This window comes from Carcharodon carcharias, chromosome 22 (assembly GCF_017639515.1).
Source record: "Carcharodon carcharias isolate sCarCar2 chromosome 22, sCarCar2.pri, whole genome shotgun sequence".
NCBI classification, from domain to species: domain Eukaryota; kingdom Metazoa; phylum Chordata; class Chondrichthyes; order Lamniformes; family Lamnidae; genus Carcharodon; species Carcharodon carcharias.
The window spans coordinates 25,460,579-25,485,594 of record NC_054488.1 but is presented as its reverse complement, the minus strand read 5'-3'; the positions used below and the strand labels follow the sequence as shown (position 1 = coordinate 25,485,594).

The 25,016-nt window shown below is 43.8% G+C and overlaps 1 protein-coding gene across 4 annotated transcripts in view; it reads left to right on the top strand.

The window, feature by feature from the left end:
• The window catches only part of itgb4 (integrin, beta 4), a 151,704-nt gene that overhangs the window by 37,147 nt on the left and 89,541 nt on the right, over nucleotides 1–25,016 (top strand). For all 4 annotated transcript variants that reach the window (XM_041216920.1, XM_041216922.1, XM_041216921.1 and 1 more), the window contains exons 8-12: nucleotides 2,316–2,579; nucleotides 12,122–12,211; nucleotides 12,580–12,708; nucleotides 20,602–20,766; nucleotides 20,855–20,931. In XM_041216920.1, the coding sequence (XP_041072854.1) occupies nucleotides 2,316–2,579; nucleotides 12,122–12,211; nucleotides 12,580–12,708; nucleotides 20,602–20,766; nucleotides 20,855–20,931 (725 nt within the window). The remainder of the gene's footprint in view (nucleotides 1–2,315; nucleotides 2,580–12,121; nucleotides 12,212–12,579; nucleotides 12,709–20,601; nucleotides 20,767–20,854; nucleotides 20,932–25,016) is intronic.

Genomic DNA, 25,016 nt, shown 5'->3' with positions numbered 1-25,016 from the left:
TCATTCCCTATCAGTATGTGCAGGGATAAACAGTGCAAAATGGAGTCAAAATTCCCCAAATCTCAAGCCAACACAACATGAACTGTTTTATGCTATATCTAACCAAAGCTGTAGATGTCCTGGGAGCAATTGAGATGAAATTGGGTTCCCGGAAATGTCTCCCACTTTTGGTAGTTTTTATGAAAGTATGTTGTAATTTTTGTATGGTTTTACCCAGCATTAGTACTGTACCCCAGTGTTGGACAGTGACAGATCTATACCCACCAGTACTGCATATAGTGACAGCATGATACCTGAGTATTATAAAGTGACTGACCTTGACATACCAGTACAGTACACCAGGGTTAAGCAGCTCAGATATTGGGCCATAACTTCCACAGAGTGGCAATCAGTGTCGGATTGCCACTCTATGCCCAATTACTTATGTCAATTTTTTTCCAATGCTATTTCGCCCGAGTTTCCGACTCGGGCCAGGCAAGATCCAGGTAGCGCTGTGCACCTCCAAGGCCCAGTGCGAAGTCCAACTCCATCGAAGAGAAGGAGGCCACGCCCCTTTATTTAAGGCACTAGCTGCTGTAAATCAGGTAAGTTAAAGATCCATTGAAATTTAAAGGTCCTTGACAGGCCAGGGGGAAGGTAAATGACTAAGGTAAGTGGATTGTTTGGGAGGTGGGGGGAGTTGGTCGGTGGGGTGTTGGAGGTCGGGGTGTGATCAATGGGGTGGTCGGAGGTTGGAGTTGTCAGGGGTTTGGAACACATTGGGGTAGTCGGTAAGTGGGAATTGGTTGGGATGTGGTGGGGTCAGGGCTTTTGGGGGGTCAGGTCTTGGAAGAGTGCCAGGTCCCAGGCTTCAAGGGGTGGGGGTCGGGTCTTGTTCCCCGGGGAAGGGGGTCAGGTCTCAGGCCTTGGTTTGGGTGGCGAGGTTTGCAGGTGGGGGTAGGATCTCGGGCCTCGGGGGTAGGGGTCCGGTCTCAGGCTTTGTGGGGGGGGGTGGGGTTGGGCCTTGGAGGATGGGAAGTTGGATCTCCTGCCTCAGAGGGTGAGGGTCAGGTCTCTGGCCCTGGGGCGTTGGGGGGGTGGGGTCGGGCCTCGGGTGGGGTCTGGTCGCAGGTCAGGTCGGGCATGGCGTTCATGGGGTGGGGGTGGTGCGGAAGAGTCCCCTAGAGGGTGGGGGGAGTCCCGTGGGGAGGTAGGTAGTTGGAGGTTGTGAGGAGTCTCCTGGAGGGTTTGTGGGTTGGGGGATGTCCCGTGAGTGGGGTAGTCATGGTGGGAGGAGACACCTGGGTGGGTCAGGGCTGGGGGAGTCCTGTGAGGGGGAAGGCAATCAGGGGTGTGGGGGGAATCCCCTGATGGGTCGTGGGTGTGGGGGGAGTCATGTTGGGAGGAGGTCCCAATGTGGGATGTACAATTGTCACCCAGAGTTAGAAATGGTTTTAATCCTTCTAACTTTTTCTGGGTAACTATTGGTGTAACCCAGTGGGAACCATCTGAAGTTTGCGATTTAAATTGCATTTCTGCATTTTCGATTGTTCCCAGTGCAATGCACTTGCCCAGGGGAAGTTTGCACTTCTGGACAATTGCCATGCAAATCTTACCTGGGAACCTTCAATGGGAACTCCCCAGTGCATCTTTGGGGTGCCCCACAAATACGCCGCTGGGGAGCTCAGAAGTTACAGCCCATTATTGTCAGATCCATTCAACCTGTGGCTGTGGAGATGGCTTTGAAATATCTGTACCACCAATGACATTTGCTGATACCCTGCTATAAATGTGGACATGTAGGTTTCCATGCAGCCCACTGCTGGATGTAAGGTCATTCTTTCATTAACATGCACTCCCAGAAACTGTAAACACTGCTCTGCAGATATCACAGGATCTTGCTCAGGCTGACAGTTTAAAAAGCTTCACCTTACTGAGCCTGAGAGTAGTGGTGAGCATATGAAGAGTGCAGAATCCACATTATGGGAATGTATTTTTTGTCAATGTATATTAAGTTTTCAGTGCACAGTGAGATTGTACTCCCGGATCAGTCTGCTCACATGGGGATTTACTCTACATAATCCATGTTTTTCTGTGGATTACAGGAGTATATGCCCTATCCTAATGTTAATGCATTGCATTATGGCAACACTGAGCCTACCATGAACCTCTTACAATGTTGCCTGGAGTATTTATTCATGTCCTGTTGTCCTCAAGGTGCACTATTGGATAGTCTAACCTGTTTCAAGGCTTCATATATTGCACTGTTTCTATGTAATGACATTCATTTCTGTTTGACTCATTCCATTCTGAGCAGAGTATTCTAATGTTTGCAGGAAAACATTGGTTGGAGGAATCAGAGTACTCACCTGCTGGTCTTTTCCACTGAATCTGCCTTTCATTATGAGGCTGATGGCTCCAATGTCCTCTCTGGGATCCTAACACGGAATGATGAGGGCTGCCATTTAGACTTGACAGGCACCTATACTAAGCATACTTTGCAAGATTACCCATCAATTCCAACTCTGATTCGTCTCCTCGGAGAGCAAAGCATTATACCAATCTTTGCAGTTACCAACTACTCTTATTCTTATTATGAGGTAAGATGTTTACCAGGAGAAAACAGGGTAAAATTCATTAAACACTTTCCACAGGACATGTTGTATTTTACAGGGCATATTATACATTACATGACATTTACATGTTACGATCCAGGATAAGGACTGTTAACATTTAAAGAGAAACCTGAATACCTTGTAATTAACTGACAAAATTCTGCCACGGGATTTCATGTTTTCAAACAAAAACAAACATTATTGTATACAAAAATAAAGTGAACAAAGCAAGCACCACTAACTTAACACTATAGTTTATAACTATATGAATAACTATACTCCATGAAACCAGTTTTCCTTTTACCTCTCCCACCAAGAGTTGCCTTATCTTATGGAACCTTGAAGGTTCATTCACTTCTTTAGGGACCAACCTAAAGGTATGCCACAGCCTTCTGGAAATTACTTTAATTCTCCTCAGTATTCCCGCTTTTCCCCAAGGTCCAATATTTTATGGGGATCTTCCATTAGCTTTTTGCTGAGTGACCCTCCAATTTGTTTTAAAGACTTCACAGCTGTGGAATCTTCAGCTCCTTGTCCTGGCTGTTGCAAATACCCAACTGTTTTCTCACAGCCTTCCAAGCTGACCCTGCTGATTGCTTTCTGCCATGAAGCTCTGTGAAGACTACTGTAGATTTCTTCCCCTAGCTTCAAACTAGGCAAATGTTCCAACTTCTTTCCACCTCATGAATTCCAAACTGAGCTCAAGACCCCATCCGCATTCTGCAGGGCAAATGATGAAGTTAGTATTTTCTCTCTTAAGTGCAGGCCTGACTAACATTCATCACTTTTGGCTCTCCCAACCCAGTGAGCTGCAGTTTATACCAAAACAAAACTCCAACTGCTTTCTGTGGCAAAACACCCAGATAGCTTAAACAAAAGAACCTTTTAACATCTGCAGCCATAAGACCTTAAGACTTAGGAGCACAAATTAGGCCATTCAGCCCATCGAGTCTGCTCCACCATTCAATGATGGCTGATAAGTTTCTCAACCCCATTCTCCCACCTTCTCCCTGTAACCTTTGATCCCCTTACCAATCAAGAACCTATCTATCTCGGTCTCAAATACACTCAATGACCTGGCCTCCACAGCCTTCTGTGGCAATGAATTCCATAGATTCACCACTCTCTGGCTAAAGAAGTTTCTCCTCATCTCTGTTCTAAAAGGTCTTCCCTTTACTCTGAGGCTGTGCCCTCGGGTCCTAGTCTCCTACTAATGGAAACATCTTCCCCATGTCCACTCTATCCAGACATTTCAGTATTCTGTAAGTTTCAATCAGATCCCCCTCATCCTTCTAAACTCCATCGAGTATAGACCCAGAGTCGTCAAACGCTCCTCATACATTAAGTCTTTCATTCCTGGGATCATTCTTGTGAACCTCCTCTGGACCCTCTCCAGGGCCAGCACATCCTTCCTGAGATACGGGGCCCAAAATTGCTCACAATATTCTAAATGTGGTCTGACCAGAGCCTTATAAAGCCTCAGCAGCACATCCTTGCTTTTATATTCTAGTCCTCTCGAAATAAATACCAACATTGCATTTGCCTTCCTAACTACCGACTCAACCTGCAAGTTAACCTTAAGAGAATCCTGGACTACGACTCCCAAGTCCTTTTGCACTCCAGATTTCTGAATTCTCTCCCCATTTAGAAAATAGTCTATGCCTCTATTCTTCCTACCAAAGTGCATGACCTCACACTTCCCCACGTTGTATTCCATCTGCCACTTCTTTGCCCATTCTCCTAACTTGTCCAAACTCTTTTTCAGATGTTCTCAAACAGAAATGCAAACTAATTAGTTTAACTTCAGTACAATTCTTTGATTCTGTAACCAATAAGAATAACTTATATTGCTAATGGAGTTTATGACCCTTTCTCCAGATTTTCTGCCCTTATCAAGGAGTTCCCTTGTTGATCAACTGCCCCAACCTCTTTTTATCTGGGAGCTACATACATAATTTAAATATTTAATTGAAGTAAGTGGGGACCCTCTGGCTCTCCTACAAGCCTAACAATAGGTCATCCATTGTTCAAGTGTTCCCACTGTCACCTCTGACCTTATAAATCAAAACTACCTTTTAAATGTAATAAACCCAGGCTTGTTTGAGTTGCATTTACATCAAAGTTGTGTTCACTAGTTTCTCAACCAATTGCCCCAGCTAATTGTCTATGGTTAAAGCTTTAATTCCTAAAGCTAAGTTATATTCTAAAATATGTAAATTATGGTCTAGATATTTACAACATAAGTTACAGGACATGCAAACTATGGGATATGTTGGATATTGCAGAACATGTTGTTTATTATAAAACATCTTGTTTTTTAAAGAGCTAGATGTGAAACACTGAGAATTAAAGGCTCACTCTTTAAAGAATTTGCATTACAGTGCATTTATAGTCTGTATTAAAGATTTAGTGTTTGGAAACTATGCATTATTAGCATGTAGTACAGTTTTCTTTATAAGAAAATCCTGGCCTATAATATACACTGTATCACACCTCTGTAATATACACTGCTTCACACCCCTGTAATATAGATTGTATCAAACCCTGTAATATACACTGTATCTGACTCCATGTAAGATACACTGTATCAAAAAATGCTGTAATAATACATTTCACATTCCGTGTAATTTACTTTGTATCACACACACTCTTCAATATATACTTTTATTATGCCTTATGTAATATACACTGTATCACACACTGTCATATACACTGCATCGCACTCCATGTATGTACACTGTATCACATTCCTTGTAATATACACTGTATGACACACTGACATACATATTGCATCACACTCCCTGCAATGTAAACTGTATCACACACCATGTAATACACACTATCACACCCCACAATATCCTCCATATAATATGCATCATAAACATTTTAGAGGTTAACACCACAAAAACTTATATAACACACCACACAGGGAGTCAGATACAGTGTACAAACGAGCATACGAACAAGGAGCAGGGTTAGGTCATTCGGCCCCTTGAGCCTGCTTCACCATTCAATAAGATCATGGCTGATCTGATAGTAACCTCAAATCTGCATCCCACCTACCTCCGATAACCTATCATCCTTGCTTACAAAGAACCTATCCACCTCTGCCTTAAAAATACTCAAAGTTGCTGCTTCTACTGAATTTTAAGGGAGAGAGTTTCAAAGACTTATGACTCCTCTGAGAGAGAAAAAATTGTCTCACCTTTTTTTAAACAGTGACCCCTAGTTCTAGATTCAACCACAAGAGGAAACATCCTTTCCGCATCAACCCTGTCAAGACCCTTCAGGATCTTATATGTTTCAATCAAGTCACCTCTTACTCTTCTAAACTTGAGTGGATACAAGCCTAGCCTGTCCAACCCTTCTTTAAAAGACAACCCGCCCATTCCAGGTATTAGTCTGTTAAGCCTTCTCTGAACTGCTTTCAACACATTGCCATCCTTCCTTAAATAAGGTGACCAATACCGTACAGACTACTCCAGATGTGGTCTCACTAGTGTTCTGTATAACTGAAGCATAACCTCCCTACTTTTTTATTCAATTCCCCTCGCAATAAATTATAACATTCTATTAGCTTTCCTAATTACTTGCTGTACCTACATATTAATCTTTTGCGATTCTTGCACTAAGACACCGAGATCCCTCTGCATCTTATATCTTTCTCTTTTATTCTTCCTGCTAAAAAGGATAATTTCACATTTTCCCACATTATACTCCATTTGCCAGATCTTTGCCCACTCACTTAACCTATCTATATCTTTTGGTAGCCTCCTTATTTCCTCTTCCCACTTACTTTCCTATCTATCTTTGTGCCATCAGCAAATTGGCAACCATCCCATCCATACCTTCATCCAAGTCATTCATATAAATTGTAAACAGTTGAGGTCTTAGCACTGATCTCTGTGACACACCACTCATTACATCTTGCCAACCTGAAAAAGACCCATTTATGCCGATTGTGTTTCCTGGTAGCCAGCCAATCTTCTATCCATGCCAGTATGTTACCCCCTATACCATGAGCTCTTATTTTCTGCAATAACCTTTGATGTCACAATTTATCAAATGCCTCCTGGAAATCTAAGTACAGTATATCCACTGGTTCCCCTTTATCCACAGCACATGTTACTTGCTCAAAGAATTCCAATAAGTTGATTAAACATGATTTCCCTTTCACAAAACCATGCTGACTCTGCCTGATTACCTTGAACTTATCCAAGTGCCCTGCTATAGCTTCTAACATTTTCCCTATGACAGATGTTATGCTAACTGGCCTGTAGTTTCCTGATTTCTGTCTCCCTCTCTTTACATGTGCCATTTTCAATTCTAATGGGACCTTCCCTGAATCTAGGGAGTTTTGGAAAATTAAAACCAATGCATTAACTATCTCACTAGCCATTTCTTTAAAGACCCTAGGATGAAGTCCATCAGGATTTGGGCACTTGTCAGTCCACAGCTCCAACAATTTACTCTGCCACTTCTGTGGAGATTGTAATTTTCCTAAGTTCCTCCCTCCCTTCCATTTCTTGATTTATAGCTGCTTCTGGGATGTTACTTGTATCCTCTATAGTGAAGACTGATGCAAAATACCTATTCAATTCATCTGCCATTTCCTTGTTTTCCATTATCAGTTCTCCAGACTCACTTTCTATAGGACCAACGCTCACTTTATTAAAAGCAAAAAACTGCGGATGCTGGAAATCCAAAACAAAAAAAAATACCTGGAAAAACTCAGCAGGTCTGACAGCATCTGTGGAGAAGAACACAGTTAACGTTTTGAGTCTGTATGACTCTTCAACACTTTGTTAACTTGTTTCTTTTTAAAATATTTATAGAAACTCTTAGTATCTGTTTTTATATTTCTGGCTAGCTTTCTCTTGCACTCTTATTTTTGCCTCCTTATTAATCTTTTAGTCATCCTTAGCTGTTCCTTATATTTTGTCCAATCTTCTGGCCTTCCACCTACATTTGCATAATTATATACTTTTTCTTTAAGTTTGATACTATCTTTAACCTTACTAGTTAACCACAGATGGTGCGTCTGTCCCTTGGATAGTGTGTGATATAATGTACTACAAGGACTCAGATACAGTGTATATTCAGAGTGTGTAATATAATGCATTACAGGGAGTCAGATACTTTGGGCAGAATTTTCCAGCTGGCATGCGGGGGCAGGCGCGTAAAATGACACGCGGTGATGTTGGGTGCGTGTTCCGACATCATCGCATGCCATTGTGATATTTCATCGGGCGGGCATGTGTTGATCTCCGATGCACGCCCACCATTAATTAACCAGCCACTTAAGGCCCTCAAGGTGCCAATCGCCAGCGATTTTTCGGCGCCCGTGCAATCTTTGGGTCTGTACTTTTGTTTTTATTTTTGTATCACATCCCTTGTAATATACATTGTAGCACACACTGTCATATACACTGCATCGCACTCCATGTGTGTACACTGTATCACAGTGCGTAGGACACATCAGTATAAGTATCATCCACGGGTGTGCTAAGAGGGCTCAGTGTGGTCACGAGTGTGCTCTGTCAAATATTGATGTTTCAAAGTTATTGATACTTGCCTGTGTGATCTGCAATACTTCAAAATGCATACGAGCTGCTTGGTCTGGACTCACAACCTTCAGGTCAGCACTCTGCAGTGAGGAATCTTTTTTGGGTCTGCATGTTTCAGGAAGCTTTCCCTTAGTCTGGGAATAGGAGCTGAACTCTCCACTGGAGGCACCTCCTCTGAGGAGGAAGGGAGGGTTAGAAGGGGGAGGAGGCCAGGAGTGCACATTCAGCCTCCAGGGGGGCCACCCTTGGGAGGTCAGGTGCAGGCACAAGGGGTGCAGGGCCAAGAGGTAGTCCAAGGCAGAAGGGGCTGCAGAAGATGCCACTATCCAGCTGCCAGGGTATACAGGTGACGAAGCAGCTACTTCAATATGTCTGAGGTGCAGTGCTGAAGGAGGCTCCGCCTCTCAAGGGAGACAGTCAACTATATCTGTCAGATGATTGGGCCTGAGATCTCCACGAACTGTGTGGGTGGACACCCCATGCCAGCGGCTCTAAAGGTCACAGCTGCCCTCCACTTCTATATCTCTGGCTCTTTCCAGGGCTCGGTGGATGATCTTTGCGGTGTCTCCCAATCAGCTGTCCACACTTGTGTCAAGCAGGCTACAGATGCTCTGTTCAGGTGCGCATTGACCTTCATCCACTACCATAGGGACCAGGCAAGCCAGACACAGTGAGCCAGAGGCTTCGTGGCCATTGCTGGCTTCCCCCGTGTTCAGGATGCAATAGATTGTACACATGTGGCCATCAAGGCGCCAGCAGGTGAGCCCGGTGCCTTCGTCAACAGGAAGGGCTTCCACTCCACGAGCGTGCAGATAGTGTGTGATCACAGGATGCTGATTCTACAAGTCTGTGCAAGGTACCCAGGCAGCTCTCATGATGCCTACATCCTCAGATGCTCCCAGGTGCCGGGGCTCTTCATTTCTCCAGCCCGGTTGGATGGTGACAAGGGCTATCCCCGCAGAAGGTGGCTCATGATACCTCTCCACCATTCAAGAACAGAAACTGAGCAGCAGTACAATAGGAGCCACACCTCCACAAAGGCTGTGGTGGAGAGGGCCATTGGTCTCCTCAAGATGCGCTTCCAATGCCTGGACCGCTCAGGGGGCGCACTCCAGTACCCCCCAGATCATGTGTCACTGATAGTGGTTGCATGCTGTGCTCTCCACAATCTTGCGTTGGAAAGGGGGGCCACTGCGGACAATAAAGACATAGACACAGTGGCTGCAACTGCACACAATGACTCCAGCAGTGAGTCTGAGGATGAGCACACACAGGGAAATTCTGAGGGGGTAGACTCCAGGGAGGCAGGGACACCTGGGAGGCTTTAATCCAATGAACCTTCAGCTAGCACACCACATATGGACCTCCAGGACAAGCCTGGGCTGCAGGCTCTATATTCGATACCTAAGTGCAAAATCTGCCTGGTTAGGAACATAAACTAAGGCCCTTGTTAATAAAGCTAAATGTCCCACAAAACACTCATTACATATTGGAAACCATCCACTTGCAGAAGAAAAGAGGCACCCTCTGCTATGGAGACGTGTCTGAATTTAATATTGCAACCAAAGAAACTTAATGAAACAAAATGACAAAGGTGTTCAAAATCACACCAACTCATAAAGACCTCATTGCGGGCCAACACATAAGCACCAATGATAAACCCATGGTGTGCCTAAGGTGCCTTATGTTTACGTTTTTGGACACTCTCAGTCTCTGCCAGCTCCTCCAGCGACTTTGAATTGACCTCACCGCTGTGCCCCGGGACACTAGCTGATGTTCTAACTCCCTCCGAGGTGCTAGTATCTGTGCTAGTGCCTGCCTGGCAGAGATGGTGTGACGCTGGTGAGACTTCAGGGCCCTCAGGTGGGCCCTGCTCTGCTGATGCTGAAAGGAAGAACAAGGAAATTGTCTCCATGTTAACTGATTCAATGTTAATGTGCATCCCTGTCCCCCGGATCATTACGCGCTCATCCTTCCATAAGCAATGGTCAAGCCATGTTGCAAACTTCAGTCACTGAACATTCAGCACTGACATGGCTGTTTGGAGAACAATGGTGACCCCACTGCTGGGCAAACATACCTGCCCGTGGCACCCCAGCCTCACTGACACCAGTGGGCCTGGGTGCCTGGCGCCTCTCCAAATCTAGGGCCTCCTGCTTGAAACGGCTGAGAATTGCTAACTGTGCCAGCCCGCCGACAGTCCTCACCCGATTGGCTGCTTTATGTGTATTCTTCTCCTGAAAAGGAGAGAAGAGCATTGATTCGTGCTATTTGTACCTGGACTCTCTTCACGGACAGCAGCCCCCAACCAGAGTGGGACATTGCACGGCTCCAGTGTCTTCTCACCCCGCTGATGCTGAACACTTACACAAAGATGCTAGGTCTGTCTCTGCACCCCCCACCACTCCCTTGGCCAAATGCTGCTGACATATTAGGCACCACATGGCCTAACCTCCCATAGCAAGGAGGTGCAAGCATGTGGATAACAGAAGATAACAGATCGATCGGTGCCAACGCCACCTTGAAGATACCCTCCCAGCATATCATCACCTTGACTTTGACATGTCCTGGAGTTCCAGCTCTGTGCCTAGGTGCAGCTCCTCCAGGTTGCCCCCAAAACCGTCATGTTAGGTCTCAGTGTAACATATGCTGCAGGGGCAGAACCCATCTCTTCACCACCCTCTCACAGTGACCTTGGCATGGACAATATCTGCTGGCCCACCCAACGAAGGCTACATGCCATCAACAATTCAATGCAGTCACGACACTCAGGCTTGGCGGGGGGGCACCAGGGGGAAAGCCTACCTGCTGGTTTAAGTGACCAATGCCAACATGGTACTCATCCTTCCTGAGTGCAACAGGTCATTGAAGCGCTGGATCCAAATGCACCGTACCACGTCGCGGGAGCTCACCACCTCCTCCCAGGCACATTTGGTCATGTGGGGAGGCCACCTCCTCCTGTCCTGGGGTGTGAGGACCTCCCATCGTGTTACCACCTCCTCCAGGAGGGCAGCAGAGCAATCATCAGAAAAATGAGGGGCACAGTGCCCCCCTGCCCTACCCTCCTGCCTGGCCTGCTTACCAGCAGCGCTCTGGGGAGCCCCTCCACTGGCCATGATTCGCAGCCTTTGGAAGGCTGTAGCAACATTTTAGAACAGGCTGCCGGGTCGCCAATGGACCTGGTGGTCATGGCAGTCCTGCCGCCGCCATGCTGGGCGGGCCTTAATTGGTCCACCCGCGTAAAATGGCGGCACCTGATCGCGGGTGGCGATTGGGTCCGTGCCCACCCACGCCCGCTCCCGCTCCACCCCCCCGACAGCCAGAAAATTCTGTCCAATGTATATTACAGGGCGTAATACAATGTACTTTACAGGGGGTGTGGTCATGGGGGTGTGATACAGTTTGTATTACAGGGTGCAGTATAGTATATATTATAGATTGTGATATGCTGTATCATACAGAATGTGTGATGCACTGTAGGGGGTTGTTACAGTTTATATTACAATTGGTTTGATACAGTGTATATTACAAGGAGTTTGATACAGTTTATAATAGAGTTAGTCGCTTAGTGTACATTATAGGGTGTGATGCAGTGTATATTATAGACGTTGTATTACAGTGTACATTACAGTTGGTTTGTTATGGTGTATCTTACAGGGAGTTTGATGCAGTGTATATTACAGGGGGTGTGATACAGTATATTGCAGGGGGTATGATACCGTGTTTATTACAGGGGGTGTGAAACAGTGTTTATCAGATGGAGTGTGATACAGTGTTTATTACAGGGGTTGTGACAGTGTTTATTACATGGGGTGTGATACAATATAGTATTTAACTTCACAGCTTATTCCAAACCTACAAATAAAACTTTTCCATTGGTCCCTGCCTTCAGGCAATGTTCCTTTCATTCACAATGCAAATGGAGATGCCAACTCTAATATGCACCTTCTTTTCCTACAGAAATTGAGCAAGTATTTCCCTGTGTCTGCTATTGGGCGGCTTCAGGAAGACTCCTCCAATATAATTGAGCTGTTATGGACTGCATTTGAGGTAAAACATCTTCCCAATACTGTTTCTATGAAAATAAACTCGCCCATTGAACATAGCACATTGTAATGTTACATAAAATAAAAGCAAAATACTGGGGATGCTGGAAATTTGAAATAAAAACAAAGTGCTGGAAAAACTCAGCAGGTCTGGCAGCATCTGTGGAGAGAAAAACAGACATTTCATGACCAATATGACTCATCTTCAGAACAGATGTTACATGCCTGGTGTTTTCATCAGGTTGTAACATCACGTAGCATCATATGTATCTTGCTGCATTTTTATGTAACTGTTGATCTGTGATCTCCTACAATAGCAGGGCAGTGCCCCAAGGTTTTGTTCCTGATCATTGTGTGTCCTTCCTTTTCTAGAACATCCGCTCAAAGATGGAAATCCGACCTGAGTATACCCCCAAAACAATGAGGTCCAAAGTCTCATCATTGTCGAGTGTCATGTCTCAGAGTGACTCTTCAATCTTCACTGTGCTCCCAGGAAAGGTGGTAAGAAATCCAAGGCTAGGAACTGAAGACTGACTGAGTGAGGTCCCTATCAAGTGCAACACTGAGTGTGTGGATCAGAAGTCCTGAGGCTCACATCCTGGCCTGTGCTATGTTAGCTGGCCTGAGCTTTACAGCCAAAGTCTAGGGAGTAGGGAGAAATCACAGAGTGCTCTTGTTCTTGATTGCTACCCAGTACCTTGTGCAGAAAACTGTGTGTATGTGTTTATTTGTGCGTGTGTGTGTGTGGAAATTGAGTGTGACTAGATGTGATTTGTCTCTAACGCTATCGATTTTTCATAGTCAAGGCCCCTGCATTTTGGCAAGGTGATCTACCAAAGGGAAGCCATTGCTCATGGAATAGTGTTGCAGCAGGAGTTAGAGGAGGACAGAAGAGCGGGAAGGAAAACTATTGCTTCCAATTGAACTGGTCTCCGATCTGGTCACTCTTGCAGATCAATATCACTCTAACAATTCCTCGATATTGGCGAGCCTGCAGATATCTGTGGTGAGCCATCAAGTGCTATCAGTACCCCACACTCTTCAAATATGATTTTGATTCCTCCTAAACTCTAGAAACTTTCTCTGACACAACCTCCACCCTATATCCCAACGGTGTTCAAATCAAAATTCACCACTCATCTTCCCTTTGTGGTATAGAGTACAATAATGATAGTGGGTCAGTGGCTTTTATAACCTCCCCTTTGATATTCTTGCCCACTAACTTTAGTCAGAAGAGATGTATTAAGGGCTCACTATCACTCAAAGTTAAAATCAACCCAATCAACAGTATCATCTATTTAATGCATTCTTCCCAAAATTCCTCTTTTATGTGTTTTCCCTTTTCATTACAAGTTTCAGGCTATTTTTATTTCATGGGATCTGGGAGTCACAAGGCAAGACGAGCATTTGTTGCCCAGCCCCAATTGTCCTTGAACTGTAGGCCATCACAGGACAGTTAAGGGTCAACCACATTGCTGTTGGTCTGGACTTGCATGTAGCCAGACCAGATAAGATTACAGATTTCTTTCCCTGAAGGACATAAGTGAACAGATAGGTTTTTATGACAATCAATGGTAGTTTCATAGTCACCATTAGTGAGACTAGCTTTCAATTGCAGATTTTTATTAAATAATTGAATTTAAATTCTACCAGCTACCATGGTGGGACTTGAACCCATATCCTCAGGGTTTATAGCCTGAACTTCTGGATTGCAGGTTTAGTGATATTACCACTACACTCTTTCAGCTTTGGTGTTGTCCTATATTGTGAGCCATGGCTCATTATTCATGATTTTGTTCATGCTGTGAACCTCAACACACATGTTTGGAAAAGCTTTTTTTTTAATAAAGTGCTGTCACACTCCAGAAATGCTTCTTTTTAATTTCTCTCCTGAGAAGTGATTCCTGGAGTTCCATGCACCAAACATCTCTTGAAAGCTTATGCAAGTGCCCATTCCTCAGATGTGAGCCTGGGCAGTGGGTAAGGTAGCCATGTGCCTACATTATCTCCTCCTACACTAAAGGTGCTTAGATAAATGCATATTGTTGTTGTACTGGGCAGACAACCCACAGACTGTGAGATCAAATCCCACCTTAGCAATTTTTAAAATTGAATTGGATCTTGCTCCTTCAGAGAGCTAGCAGAGTCATGTCAGGCCAAATAACCTTCTGTGCTGTAATCATTCTATCATTCTATGGTTAAAGCTGGTAATTTGTGGCTGTTGTATTAAAGTCAACAGAAGCAGGAATCGGGTGCAATGTAGGGGCAGCTGAATATTTACCATACGTTTTCTACCTTATAATGAGTGAAAGTACACTCCAATAACCCCCAGTGTCTTTCTGATCCTGGGCAAAGCTTACCCTGACAGCTTTCTGTTTATTTTCTGACTGACTTTGCAACCATGGCATGTGTACCTACCCCTTGCTTCCCTTTTATTACTCTGCTTTCACACCTAGAAGGGATCAGAAATTTTACAAACATAATGAATGTGAGGTGTTTATTGAATTCACTGAAGGAGTGTGGTCCAGACCATAGCACTAATGGACGAGGAACTGTACAGATGGGACAAAATGTGGAAGTGCAGTTGTTATAGGAGATTCCATAGTCAGGAGGACACTTAGGCATTTCAGTAACGTCATCACGAGTCCTGCATGGTGTGCTGCCTCCTTGGTGCCAGGGTAAAGGACATCATGGAGAGGATGCAGAATATTTTGCAGGGGCAAAAGGAGTGAGCCAGAACTTGTGGTTCACATTGGTATGAATGATATAGAGAGGGCAGGTATTAAGATTTCTATGGTGATATTTTCAGGAACTAGGGAGGAAGTTAAAAACTAAGGAAGAAAGTGAGGATCAATACAAAGCTTGATGCAAGGTGCAAGAGGGAGGGCTTCAGGTTCTTGGGGCATTGGAACCAGTTCTGGGCTAAAGGCACCTATTCAAAAGGGGCAGATTGCATCTCAACAGGAGTGGGACCAGTATCCTCATGGGGAGGTTCATTAGTATGGTTGGGAAGGGTTTAAATTAAATTCTCGTAACCAGCACATGAAAGTAGAAAAGAGGAATAAGGTGCTTAAGATTAGAATACTAGGCAATGCTAGAAAAGGTAACAGTTTTATATTAGATAGGAGGGGACATAGGGGAAATAGTAAACTATTAATTCAGTTGGTTGAGAGTATGGGAGAAAGCCATAGGGCAGAAATTTTCACTCAGCAGGTGGGTGTGTGCCCAAACCACTTGAGCGAGAAATGACACGTTGATGTCAACCGAGCGTGCTGATGTCAACGCGCAGTTGTGCAATAGTCCGGTCAGAGGACATGCACCAGAGTTGGCAGCGCGCCCGCCGACAATTAAAGGGCCTGTTAAGGCCAAAAATAATGAGTTAACCAACATTTTTTGTTGTCCATCCAACCTAACGGTTGGAGGGCAGGCGAAAAGGCCGAGTGGCCTTTGCATTTTTTTGGAAACCTCATCCACAGGCAAAATGAGGTTTCCAAAAGCAAACAAAGATAAAATAAAAGTTTTACAATTGAATTAATAACATGTCCCTGCTCAAGTGACAAAGTCACATGAGCAAGGACATGGTTTAATGTTTATTACATTTTTATTTTCTTAATTTTCTTTTTTTAACGGTGCTTCATCTCCCTGAGGCAGCTCTGTGCCTCAGGGAGATTATGAAGTGCTCATTAGCTTGCATGCGCGAAGTTCATGCTTGCCCTGCTCGCACTCCCCCACCACCCACCCCCCCTTCCCCCTGTACAGGCAGCACTCAGCGCTGCTGCTCGCATTTCATGCTGGGCAGGCCTTAATTGGCCCGCCAGCATGAAGTCACGGTGAGTGTCCCAATTGTGGGTGACGGTCAGCTTCCCGACCACCCCTGCCCGCCCTCACCAAAGCTGCCTGCCAAGGGCAAAATTCTGCCCATAAAGTCTAAATTAGGGTTACTGTGCATGTACCCCAATGTGTGGAGTGTGGTAAATAAAATTGGTGAGTCACAAGCGTAGATGCCATGTGAAAATATGGGAGAGGATTTTTCCCTCGTTGGGTGGGCTCAGCAAGGGCAGCTCAGCGCTGCCTGTGTGGGGGGATGGTGGGGAGGGTGAGCATGAACTTTGCGCATGTGCATGGGTGTGCGCTGGAAAAACTCCCTGAGGCACAGAGCTGCCTCAGGGAGATGAAGAGTTTTAAACATTAAAAGTAAAGATTTTAAAAATGTTATAAAACACGTCCCCTCATGTGTCACATGAGCAGGGCATGTTACAAATGAAATGTTAAAATTTTTATTTTATTTTTATTTGCCTGTGGATGAGGTTTCCTAAAAAGTGCAAAGGCCGCTTGGCCTTTTTGCCTGCGCATAAGATTGGATGGGCAGCAAAAAATTGATTTAGTTTACCTTTTTAATGGCCTTAAAAGGCCTTTTAATTATTGGTGAGCACGCTGCCAACTCCAGCCTGTGCCTGCCGACTGAAATATCACGTGAGTGCACGATGATATCAGGACACTCGCCCGATGTCATTGCACATCATTTTACGTTCGGTTGGGTTGGGCGGGCATGCCTGCCCGACAAACTAAAAATTCTGGCCTTGGTGTTGTGGCTAGAACAGAGACCTGGCTCAAAGAAGAGCAGACCTGGGTATTAAAGGTGTTCAGGAAAGATAGGAAAGGGAAGTAAGGAGGAGGGGCAGTATTGATTATGGACCATATTGCCGTGCTGAAGGGAGAGGATGCTCCAGAGGAATCAAGGATCTATTTGGCTAGAACTAAGGGAAAAAAAAGTTGCAATCACTTTGCTTGGTGTCGTCTGTAGGCCACCAACCATTGATAAAGATGTAGAGAAAGAAATTTGCAAGTAAATTATGGAGAAGTGCAAGATTTATAGAGTAGTTATAATGGGAGGCTTTAATTATCCAAATTTATACTGGGATAGTAGTAGCGTAAAAGGCAGAGAGGGCCAAGAGTACCTAGAGTGTGTTCAGGAGAATTTTCTACAATGGTATGTTTCCAGTCCAATGAAAAAGGAGGCATTGCTGGATCTGGTCTTGGGTATGAAGTGGACCAAGTGGATCAAGTGTCAGTAGGAGAACATTTAGGGGACAGTGATCATTGTTTTAGGTTTTTGGGTTTTAAGTTGGCTACGGAAAATGACAAGGAACAATCCAGAGTAAGAATAATTAATTGGGGGAAAGCCAATTTCAATGAGGTGGAAATGGATCTGCTCTAGATAAATTGGAATCAAAGATTGGCAGGCAAAACTGTAACTGAACAATGGGCTGCCTTTAGATAAGAGAGAGTTTGGTAACAGCAAGGTATATTCCCAAGAAGTGGAAAAGCAGGGCAAATAAATGCAGTGTTCCCTGGATGATGAAAGAGACAGAAATTGAGGTGAAGAAAAAATGTGCTTATGACAGATGGCATGTGGACACACAAGTGAGTTGTAGGCTGAATATTGAAGGTTCAGAGGTGATGTTAAAAAGCTTATAAGAAAAGCAAAGAGAGCGTATGAAAAGAGACTGACAGCTAACAAAAAAGGAGATCCCAATATCTTCTATAGGTATATAAATAGTAAAAGGGTGGTAAAAGGAGGAGTAGGCCAATTAGGGACCAAAAAGGGGATTTACACATGAGGCAGGGGGCATAGTGAGGTATTAAATGAATATTTTACATTTGTCTTTAACAAGGAACAAGATGCTGTGCAGGTCATGGTGAAACAGGACACTTGAAGGGTTTAAAATTGACATGGAGGAAGTATTGGGTAGGTTGTCTGTACTTGTAGTTCAGAAGGCACCAGGACCTGATGGGAGGCATCCAAAGATACTGAGGGAAGCGAGAGTGGAAATTACGGAGGCACTGGTCATAAATTTTCAGTCTTCCTTAGACTCAAGTGTGGTGCCAGAGGACTGGAGGATTGCAGTTGTTACATCTTCGTTCAGAAAAGGGTGTAAATGTAAGCCCAGTAACTACAGGCCTGTCAGTTTAACTTTGGTGGTGGGAAAGCCTCTAGAAATGATAATTTGGGACAAAATTAATAGTCACTTGGGCAAATACCAGTTAATTAAGGAAAGCCAGCACAAATTTGTTAAGGGCAAATCGTGTTTAACTAACTTAATGGAATTTTTTGATGAGGTAACGGAGAGGGTTGATAAGGGTAATGCTGTTGATGTGGTGTACATGGACCTCCAGAAGGCATTTGATAAATAACCACACAACAAGACTTGTGAGAAAAGTATTAGCTCATCGAATAAAAGGGACAGTAGTACCAGTGTTACAAAATTGGCTGAGTGACAGGAAACAGAGTGTTTTGGATGTTTTTCGGGCTGGAAGAAGTTTTGTAGCAGAGTTCCCTGGGTAGGTATTGGGATCCTTGCTCTTCCCAATGACCTAGACCTTGGTGTACAGGACATAATTTCAAAACTTGCAGATGATATGAAACTTGGAAGCATTGTGAATAGTGAGGAGGATAGTGTAGAACCTCAAAAGCATATAGACAGGTTGGACAAGTGACAGGTGAAATTTAATGCAGGAAAATGTGAAGTGGTTCATTTTGGTAGGAAGAACTGGGCGAGACAATGTAAAATAAATGGTACAATTCTAAAATGAGTGCTGGAGCAGAGAGACTTGGGTGTAAATGTGCATAAATCATTGAAGCTGGCAGGACAGGTTGAGAACGCAGTTAATAAAGCATACAGTATCCTAGGCTTTATTGATGGGGGCATAGAATACAAGAGCAAGGAGGTGATGTTGAACTTATGTAGAACACTGGTTTGGTTTCAACTGGAATATTGTGTCCAGTTCTGGGTGCCACACTTTAGGGAGGATGTGAAGGCATTAGAGAAGGTGTAGAAAAGATTTCATGAGAATGGTCCCAAGAATGAGAAACTTAAGTTATGAACCTTGATTGGAGAAGTTTGGATTGTTTTCCTTGGAGATGAGAAGGTTGGGAGCAGATTTGATAGAAGCATTCAAAATTATGAGGAATCTATGCAGAGTAAATAGGAAAAAAATGTTCCCATTGGTGGAAGGATCGAGAACCAGAGGGCACCAATTTAAGATAATTGGCAATAGAAGCAATGGTGACTTGAGGGAAATTATTTTCACATCACCAGTTTTTTTTTATTCGTTCTTGGGATGTTTGCATCAATGACTAGGCCAACATTTATTGCCCAAAAGTGGTTAGGATCTGGCATGCACTTACCTGAGAGTGTGGTGGAGACAAATTCAATCAAGGCATTCAAAAGGGAATTGGATTGTTATCTGAGAAGGATGAATGTGCAGGGCTAAGGGGAGAAGGTGGGAGAGTGGCACTCGGTGAATCTTATGGTGAGGTGGCACAGACACAATGTGCTTTCTGTGCTGTAACTATTCTGTGATTGCCAAGACAGGGCAGCAGACTGCAAGTTATTTATGGAGAACCAAAACTGAAGCTTCAATCATCTGTATTTTAATGACCTATTGTTTCAGTGAATTCCCCCACCATTACCCTCAAATTTTGTGAATACACTTTGTTTAACAAATCCAACATTTAAAAATAATTCCAATTCTTTCTGTGGAATGAAAAGTCCCAACAGGTGGACACAAAACAACAACTTGCATTTATATAGCTCTCTTTTAATGTGGAAAAAAGTTCCAAGATGCTTCAGAAGAACATTATCAAATAAGATATGACAGGAAGCAGATAAGGAGACATTTGAACTGGCAACCAAAAACTTGGTAAGTTTGAAGAAATGTCTTCAAGGGAGAAAGAGGTTGAGGGAGGGAACTCCAGAGCTCACAGCCCAGGCAGCTGAAGGCACAGTGTGCAGTTATCATGGGAGAGTTGTAGGATTGGAGGACGTTACAGAAATGGAAAGGGTTGTAGGGCTGGAGGAGGCTACAAAGATAGAGAAGGTCATGTTGGAGGTTGTTGGTTACAGTTTGGAAGGCCTTAAGAAGTCTTAGTAGTCATACATAGGTTAACTGTAAGTTTTTATTGATTTTTTAAACTATTGACAAATATACAGTAAAGGGTACAAGCTAGGAACAGTCTCCATTCTTGCTGGTACAAATGGCTTTGTCCAACCCTAGATTGACCCTGGGTGTGAGTCATGTGCTCTCTTACATCACTGTGTGGGCGGTACTGTACTCAGTCCCACTTGAACCCTCTACGTGCCAGACTCTTATAGTCCAGGTCATAGGAGGAGGTTACAGAGATAGGGGACTCATAGGTTCCCATAATGGAAAAAAGACCTCATGGGAATGGAGAAATATTGAAAATCTGAGGGAGCTTGTGTATTTGTCACAAACTCAGGATTACACATGGTTGATGTGGGTTGAAATGCCGAGCTGACTTTGTCTTCAGAGATGAAGGTCCCTCCACGTCAACCTGTAAAGTGTTAATTTTTTTTTTCTGTCCATAACCAGAAAGAGTTCAAGCTTAACGTGAAAGCTTTGGATTACATTGGTGAAACTCACGTGTGTGACTATAAGGAGCAACAGAAAAAATACCTAATTGTCAAACCCAGCACTTTCACAGATGCTTTGTCATTAGATGCCTCCCTGCTGTGTGACAAATGTTCCTGTGAATTGGTAAGGTCCAATTATTACTTAGTTACTTCGAAAATTGCAATTGGTATTTCATATTCTCACCCGTTTTTCCCATCTGATTCATCAACAGAATGCGGAGGTGAACTCTTCCAAATGTAGCGGTCATGGTGACTTTGCTTGTGGACACTGTGTGTGCAAGGATGATTGGTAAGAAGAAAGAGCAGTTTTACATTTTGATTAGAAAACACATGGACATAGCTGTGTAGGACTGACCATGAAAGAACAGGAGAGGAACTCGCATTTCCAGAGTAACTTTCACAACTTCAGGCCATCCCAAAAAGCTTTTGAGCTAATGAAGTACTTTTGAAGTGTAGTCACTCCTGTAATGTGGGGAATTGGTAGCGTGGTAGTAATGTAAATAATGTAGACTGGTAATCCAGAGGCCTACACTAATGCTCTAGAGACATGAGTTCAAATGCCACCTGGTGAATTTAAATTCAATTCATTAATAAATCTTAAACTGAAAAACTAGTCAGAACTGCTAAGTGGATGATTTGTCTTGGCCCGCTCTAGATCACCCATGTAGCAGTTCTGGTTGAAGATGTTAACAAATGCTTTAGCTTTTGCATTTGATGTGCTGGGCTCCTCCATCATTGATGATGGGGATATTTGTGGAGCCTCCTCCTCCAGTGAGTTGTTTATTTGTCCACCACCATTCACAACTGGATATGGCAGGACTGCAGAGCTTAGCTCCGATCCATTGGTTGTGGGATCGCTTAGCTCTAGATATAGAATGCTGTTTCTGCTGATTAGCATGCATGTAGTTCTGTGTTGTAGCTTCACCAGGTTGGGAAAGTGTGGATTAATTAAGGAAAGCACAGATTTCTTAAAGGCAAATCCTGTTTAACTAATTTGATTGAGTGTTTTGATGAGTTTACAGAAAGGGTGGATGAGGTTGATGTGGTACATGCAGTGTACATGGACTTAAAGAGCCATTTGATAAAGTGCCAATGACAGGCTTGTCAACAAAGTTGAAACCCAAGGAATAAAAGAGACAGTGACAGCATGGAAACAAAGTTGGCTGAGTGAAAGGAACAGGGAGTAGTTGTAAATGGCAGCTTTTCAGACTTGACGAAGGTATACAGTGGAGTTCCCCAGAGGTCAGTGTTATGACCACTGCTTTTCTTGATGTAAATTAATGACCTAGATTTAGATGTACAGAGCACAATATCAAAATTTGCGGATGACACAAAGTATTGTGAACTGTGAGGATGCTGATAGACTTCAAGAGAACATAGATAGGCTGGCGAAATGGGCAGACACATAGCAGATGAAATTTCAATCAGAACTGTGAAGTGATACATTTTGGTCAGAAGAGTGAAGTTAAAGGTACAAATTGAAAGGGAGTGTAAGGGTAAAGAGATCTGGAGGTAATTGTGCACAAACCTTTGAAATTGGCAAGGCAGGTTGAGAAAGTGGTTCATAAGGCATATAGGATTCTGTTTTATAAATAGAGGCATAGAGTACAAAGGCATGGAAGTTATGATGAACTTCTATAAAACATTGGTTTGGCTTCAACTGGAGTATTACTTCCAGTTCTGGGCATGAAACTTTAAGGAAAAATGTGAAGGCATTGAAGAGGGTGCTGAAAGGTTTCACAAGAATAGTTCCAGGAATGAGGGACTTCAGCTACATGGACAAACTGGAGAAGTTGGAGAACCATCACCTTTTGACATTCAATGGCATTATCATTGTTGAATCCACCCACTATCAGCATCCTGGGGGGTTACCATTGACCAGAAACTGAATTGGCCTAGCCATATGAATATTGAGCAGGTCAGAGGCTAGGAATACTGCGGAGAGTAATTCATCTCCTGACTCCCCAAAGCCTGTCCACCATCTACAAGGCACAAGTCAGGAGTGTGATGGAATACTCCCCACTTGCCTGGATGAATGCAGCTCCAACAACACTCAATGTTCTTGATACCATCCAGGACAAAACAGCCCGCTTGATTGGTACCCTATCCACAAATATTCACACCTTCCACCACCGATGCACAGTGGCAGCAGTGTGTGCCATCTACAGTGTGTGCACTGCAGGAACTCACCAACACTCCTTAAACAGCATCTTCCAAACCTACAACTGCTACTATCTTAAAGGCAGGGGCAGCAGATGCATGGGAACACCACCACCTGGAAGTTCCCCTCCAAGCCACTCACCATCCTGACTTGGAAATATACCGCTGTTCTTTCACTGTCACTGGGTCAAAATTCTGGATCTCCCTCCTGAACAGCATTGTGGGTGTACCTACACCACATGGACTACAGCGGCTCAAGAAAGCAGCTCACCTTCTCAAGGACAATTAGAGTTGGGCAATAAATGCTGGCCCAGCCAGCAACACCCACATCCTATGAATGAATTTTAAAAAAACAAATTTGCAGGGCTACGGGGAAAAGGAGGGGGAGTGGCACTACCAGAGCTGATCTTGTAGTAAGCCAGCGTGCTTACAATGGGCCGAAAGGCTTCTTTCTAAACTGTAACCGTTGTATGATTCTATGGTTATAAACCCTAACATCTCCTTACATGGCCTGTGTGTCATTCCTGGAGTGATTAAAATTGGGGATGGTCAAGAAGTAGAATTGGAGAAGGATAGATATCTCACAGGATTGTAGGGCTGGAGGAGATTACAGAGATCAAGGGTGGCGAGGCCATAGAGGGATTTGAAAACAAGGATGTTCACCTCCTGATTTGCAGCTATTACTGGAATGTCTTTTGTATCCTCTATAGTGATCACAGAAACAAAATATCAAGTGAAGCAGCCTTTCACTTGCATTTCCCCCAGCTTAGTCTACTGCATTCGTTGCTCCCAATGCGGTCTCCTCTACATTGGAGAGACCAAACGCAGACTGGGCGACCGCTTTGCAGAACACCTGCGGTCTGTCCGGAAGAATGACCTAAACCTCCCTGTCGCTTGCCATTTTAACACTCCACCCTGCTCTCTTGCCCACATGTCTGTCCTTGGCTTGCTGCATTGTTCCAGTGAAGCTCAACGCAAAATGGAGGAACAGCACCTCATCTTCCGACTAGGAACTTTACAGCCTTCCGGACTGAATATTGAATTCAACAACTTTAGATCTTGAACTCCCTCCTCTATCCCCACCCCCTTTCCGTTTCTTCCCCCTCCATTTTGTTTTTTCCAATAATTTATATAGATTTTTCTTTTCCCACCTATTTCCATTATTTTTAAATCTATACCTTTTATGCCCTGTTAGTCTTATTCCACCCCACCCCCACTAGAGCTGTACCTTGTGTGTCCTGCCATCCATTCTTAATTAGTACATTCGTTTAGATAATATCACCACCTTCAACACCTCTTTGTTCTTTTGTCTGTGACAGCTTTTGATTATCTGCTCCTATCACTGCTTGCTTGTCCCTACAACCACACTGCCCCCACCCACCTTAAACCAGCTTATATTTCTCTCCTAATTTTACTCAGTTTTGTTGAAGGGTCATGAGGACTCGAAACGTCAACTTTTTTCTTCTCCGCCGATGCTGCCAGACCTGCTGAGTTTTTCCAGGTAATTCTGTTTTTGAAACAAAATATTTGTTCATTTCTTCCACCATTTCCTTATTATCTACTATTAACTCCTCACTCTCTAGAGGACCAACAGTCACTTTACTTACTCTCCCTTTTAAGTACCCGTTGAAACTCTTGCTATCCATTTTTACATTTCTAGCTAGCTTCCTCTCATGCTCTAATTTCTTTCTCCTGATTAACCTTTTAGCCATTCTCTGCTGTTCTTTATATTCTGTCCAATCATCTGTCCTGCCACTCATCTTTGCTTTCCTTAACTTCTTTAGTTAACCACAGATGGTGGGTGCTACCCTTAGAATTTTTCTTTATAGTAGGTATGTACTTATTCTGAATACTTTGAAATATCCCCTTAAATGTCTGCTACTGCTTCTCTATTGATCTATCCTCAAGCCTAATTTCCCAGTTCACTTTAGCTAGCTCAGTTTTCATCCCCACATAGTTGCCCTTATTTAAGTTTGTGGGTCTTGGACCCACTCTTCCTCCTTTCGAACTGGATGTAAAATTCAATCTTAAGTGGTTGCTGCTACCCAGCAGTGCCTTTATTCTGAGGTCATTAATTAATCCTGTCACGTTATACAATACCAAGTCTAATATAACCTGCTCTCTGGTTGGTTCCAGGTCATGCTACTCTAAGAAACTATCTCAAAAGCATTCTAAGAACTCCTCATCTAGGCCAATCTGATTTTTCCAGTTTAT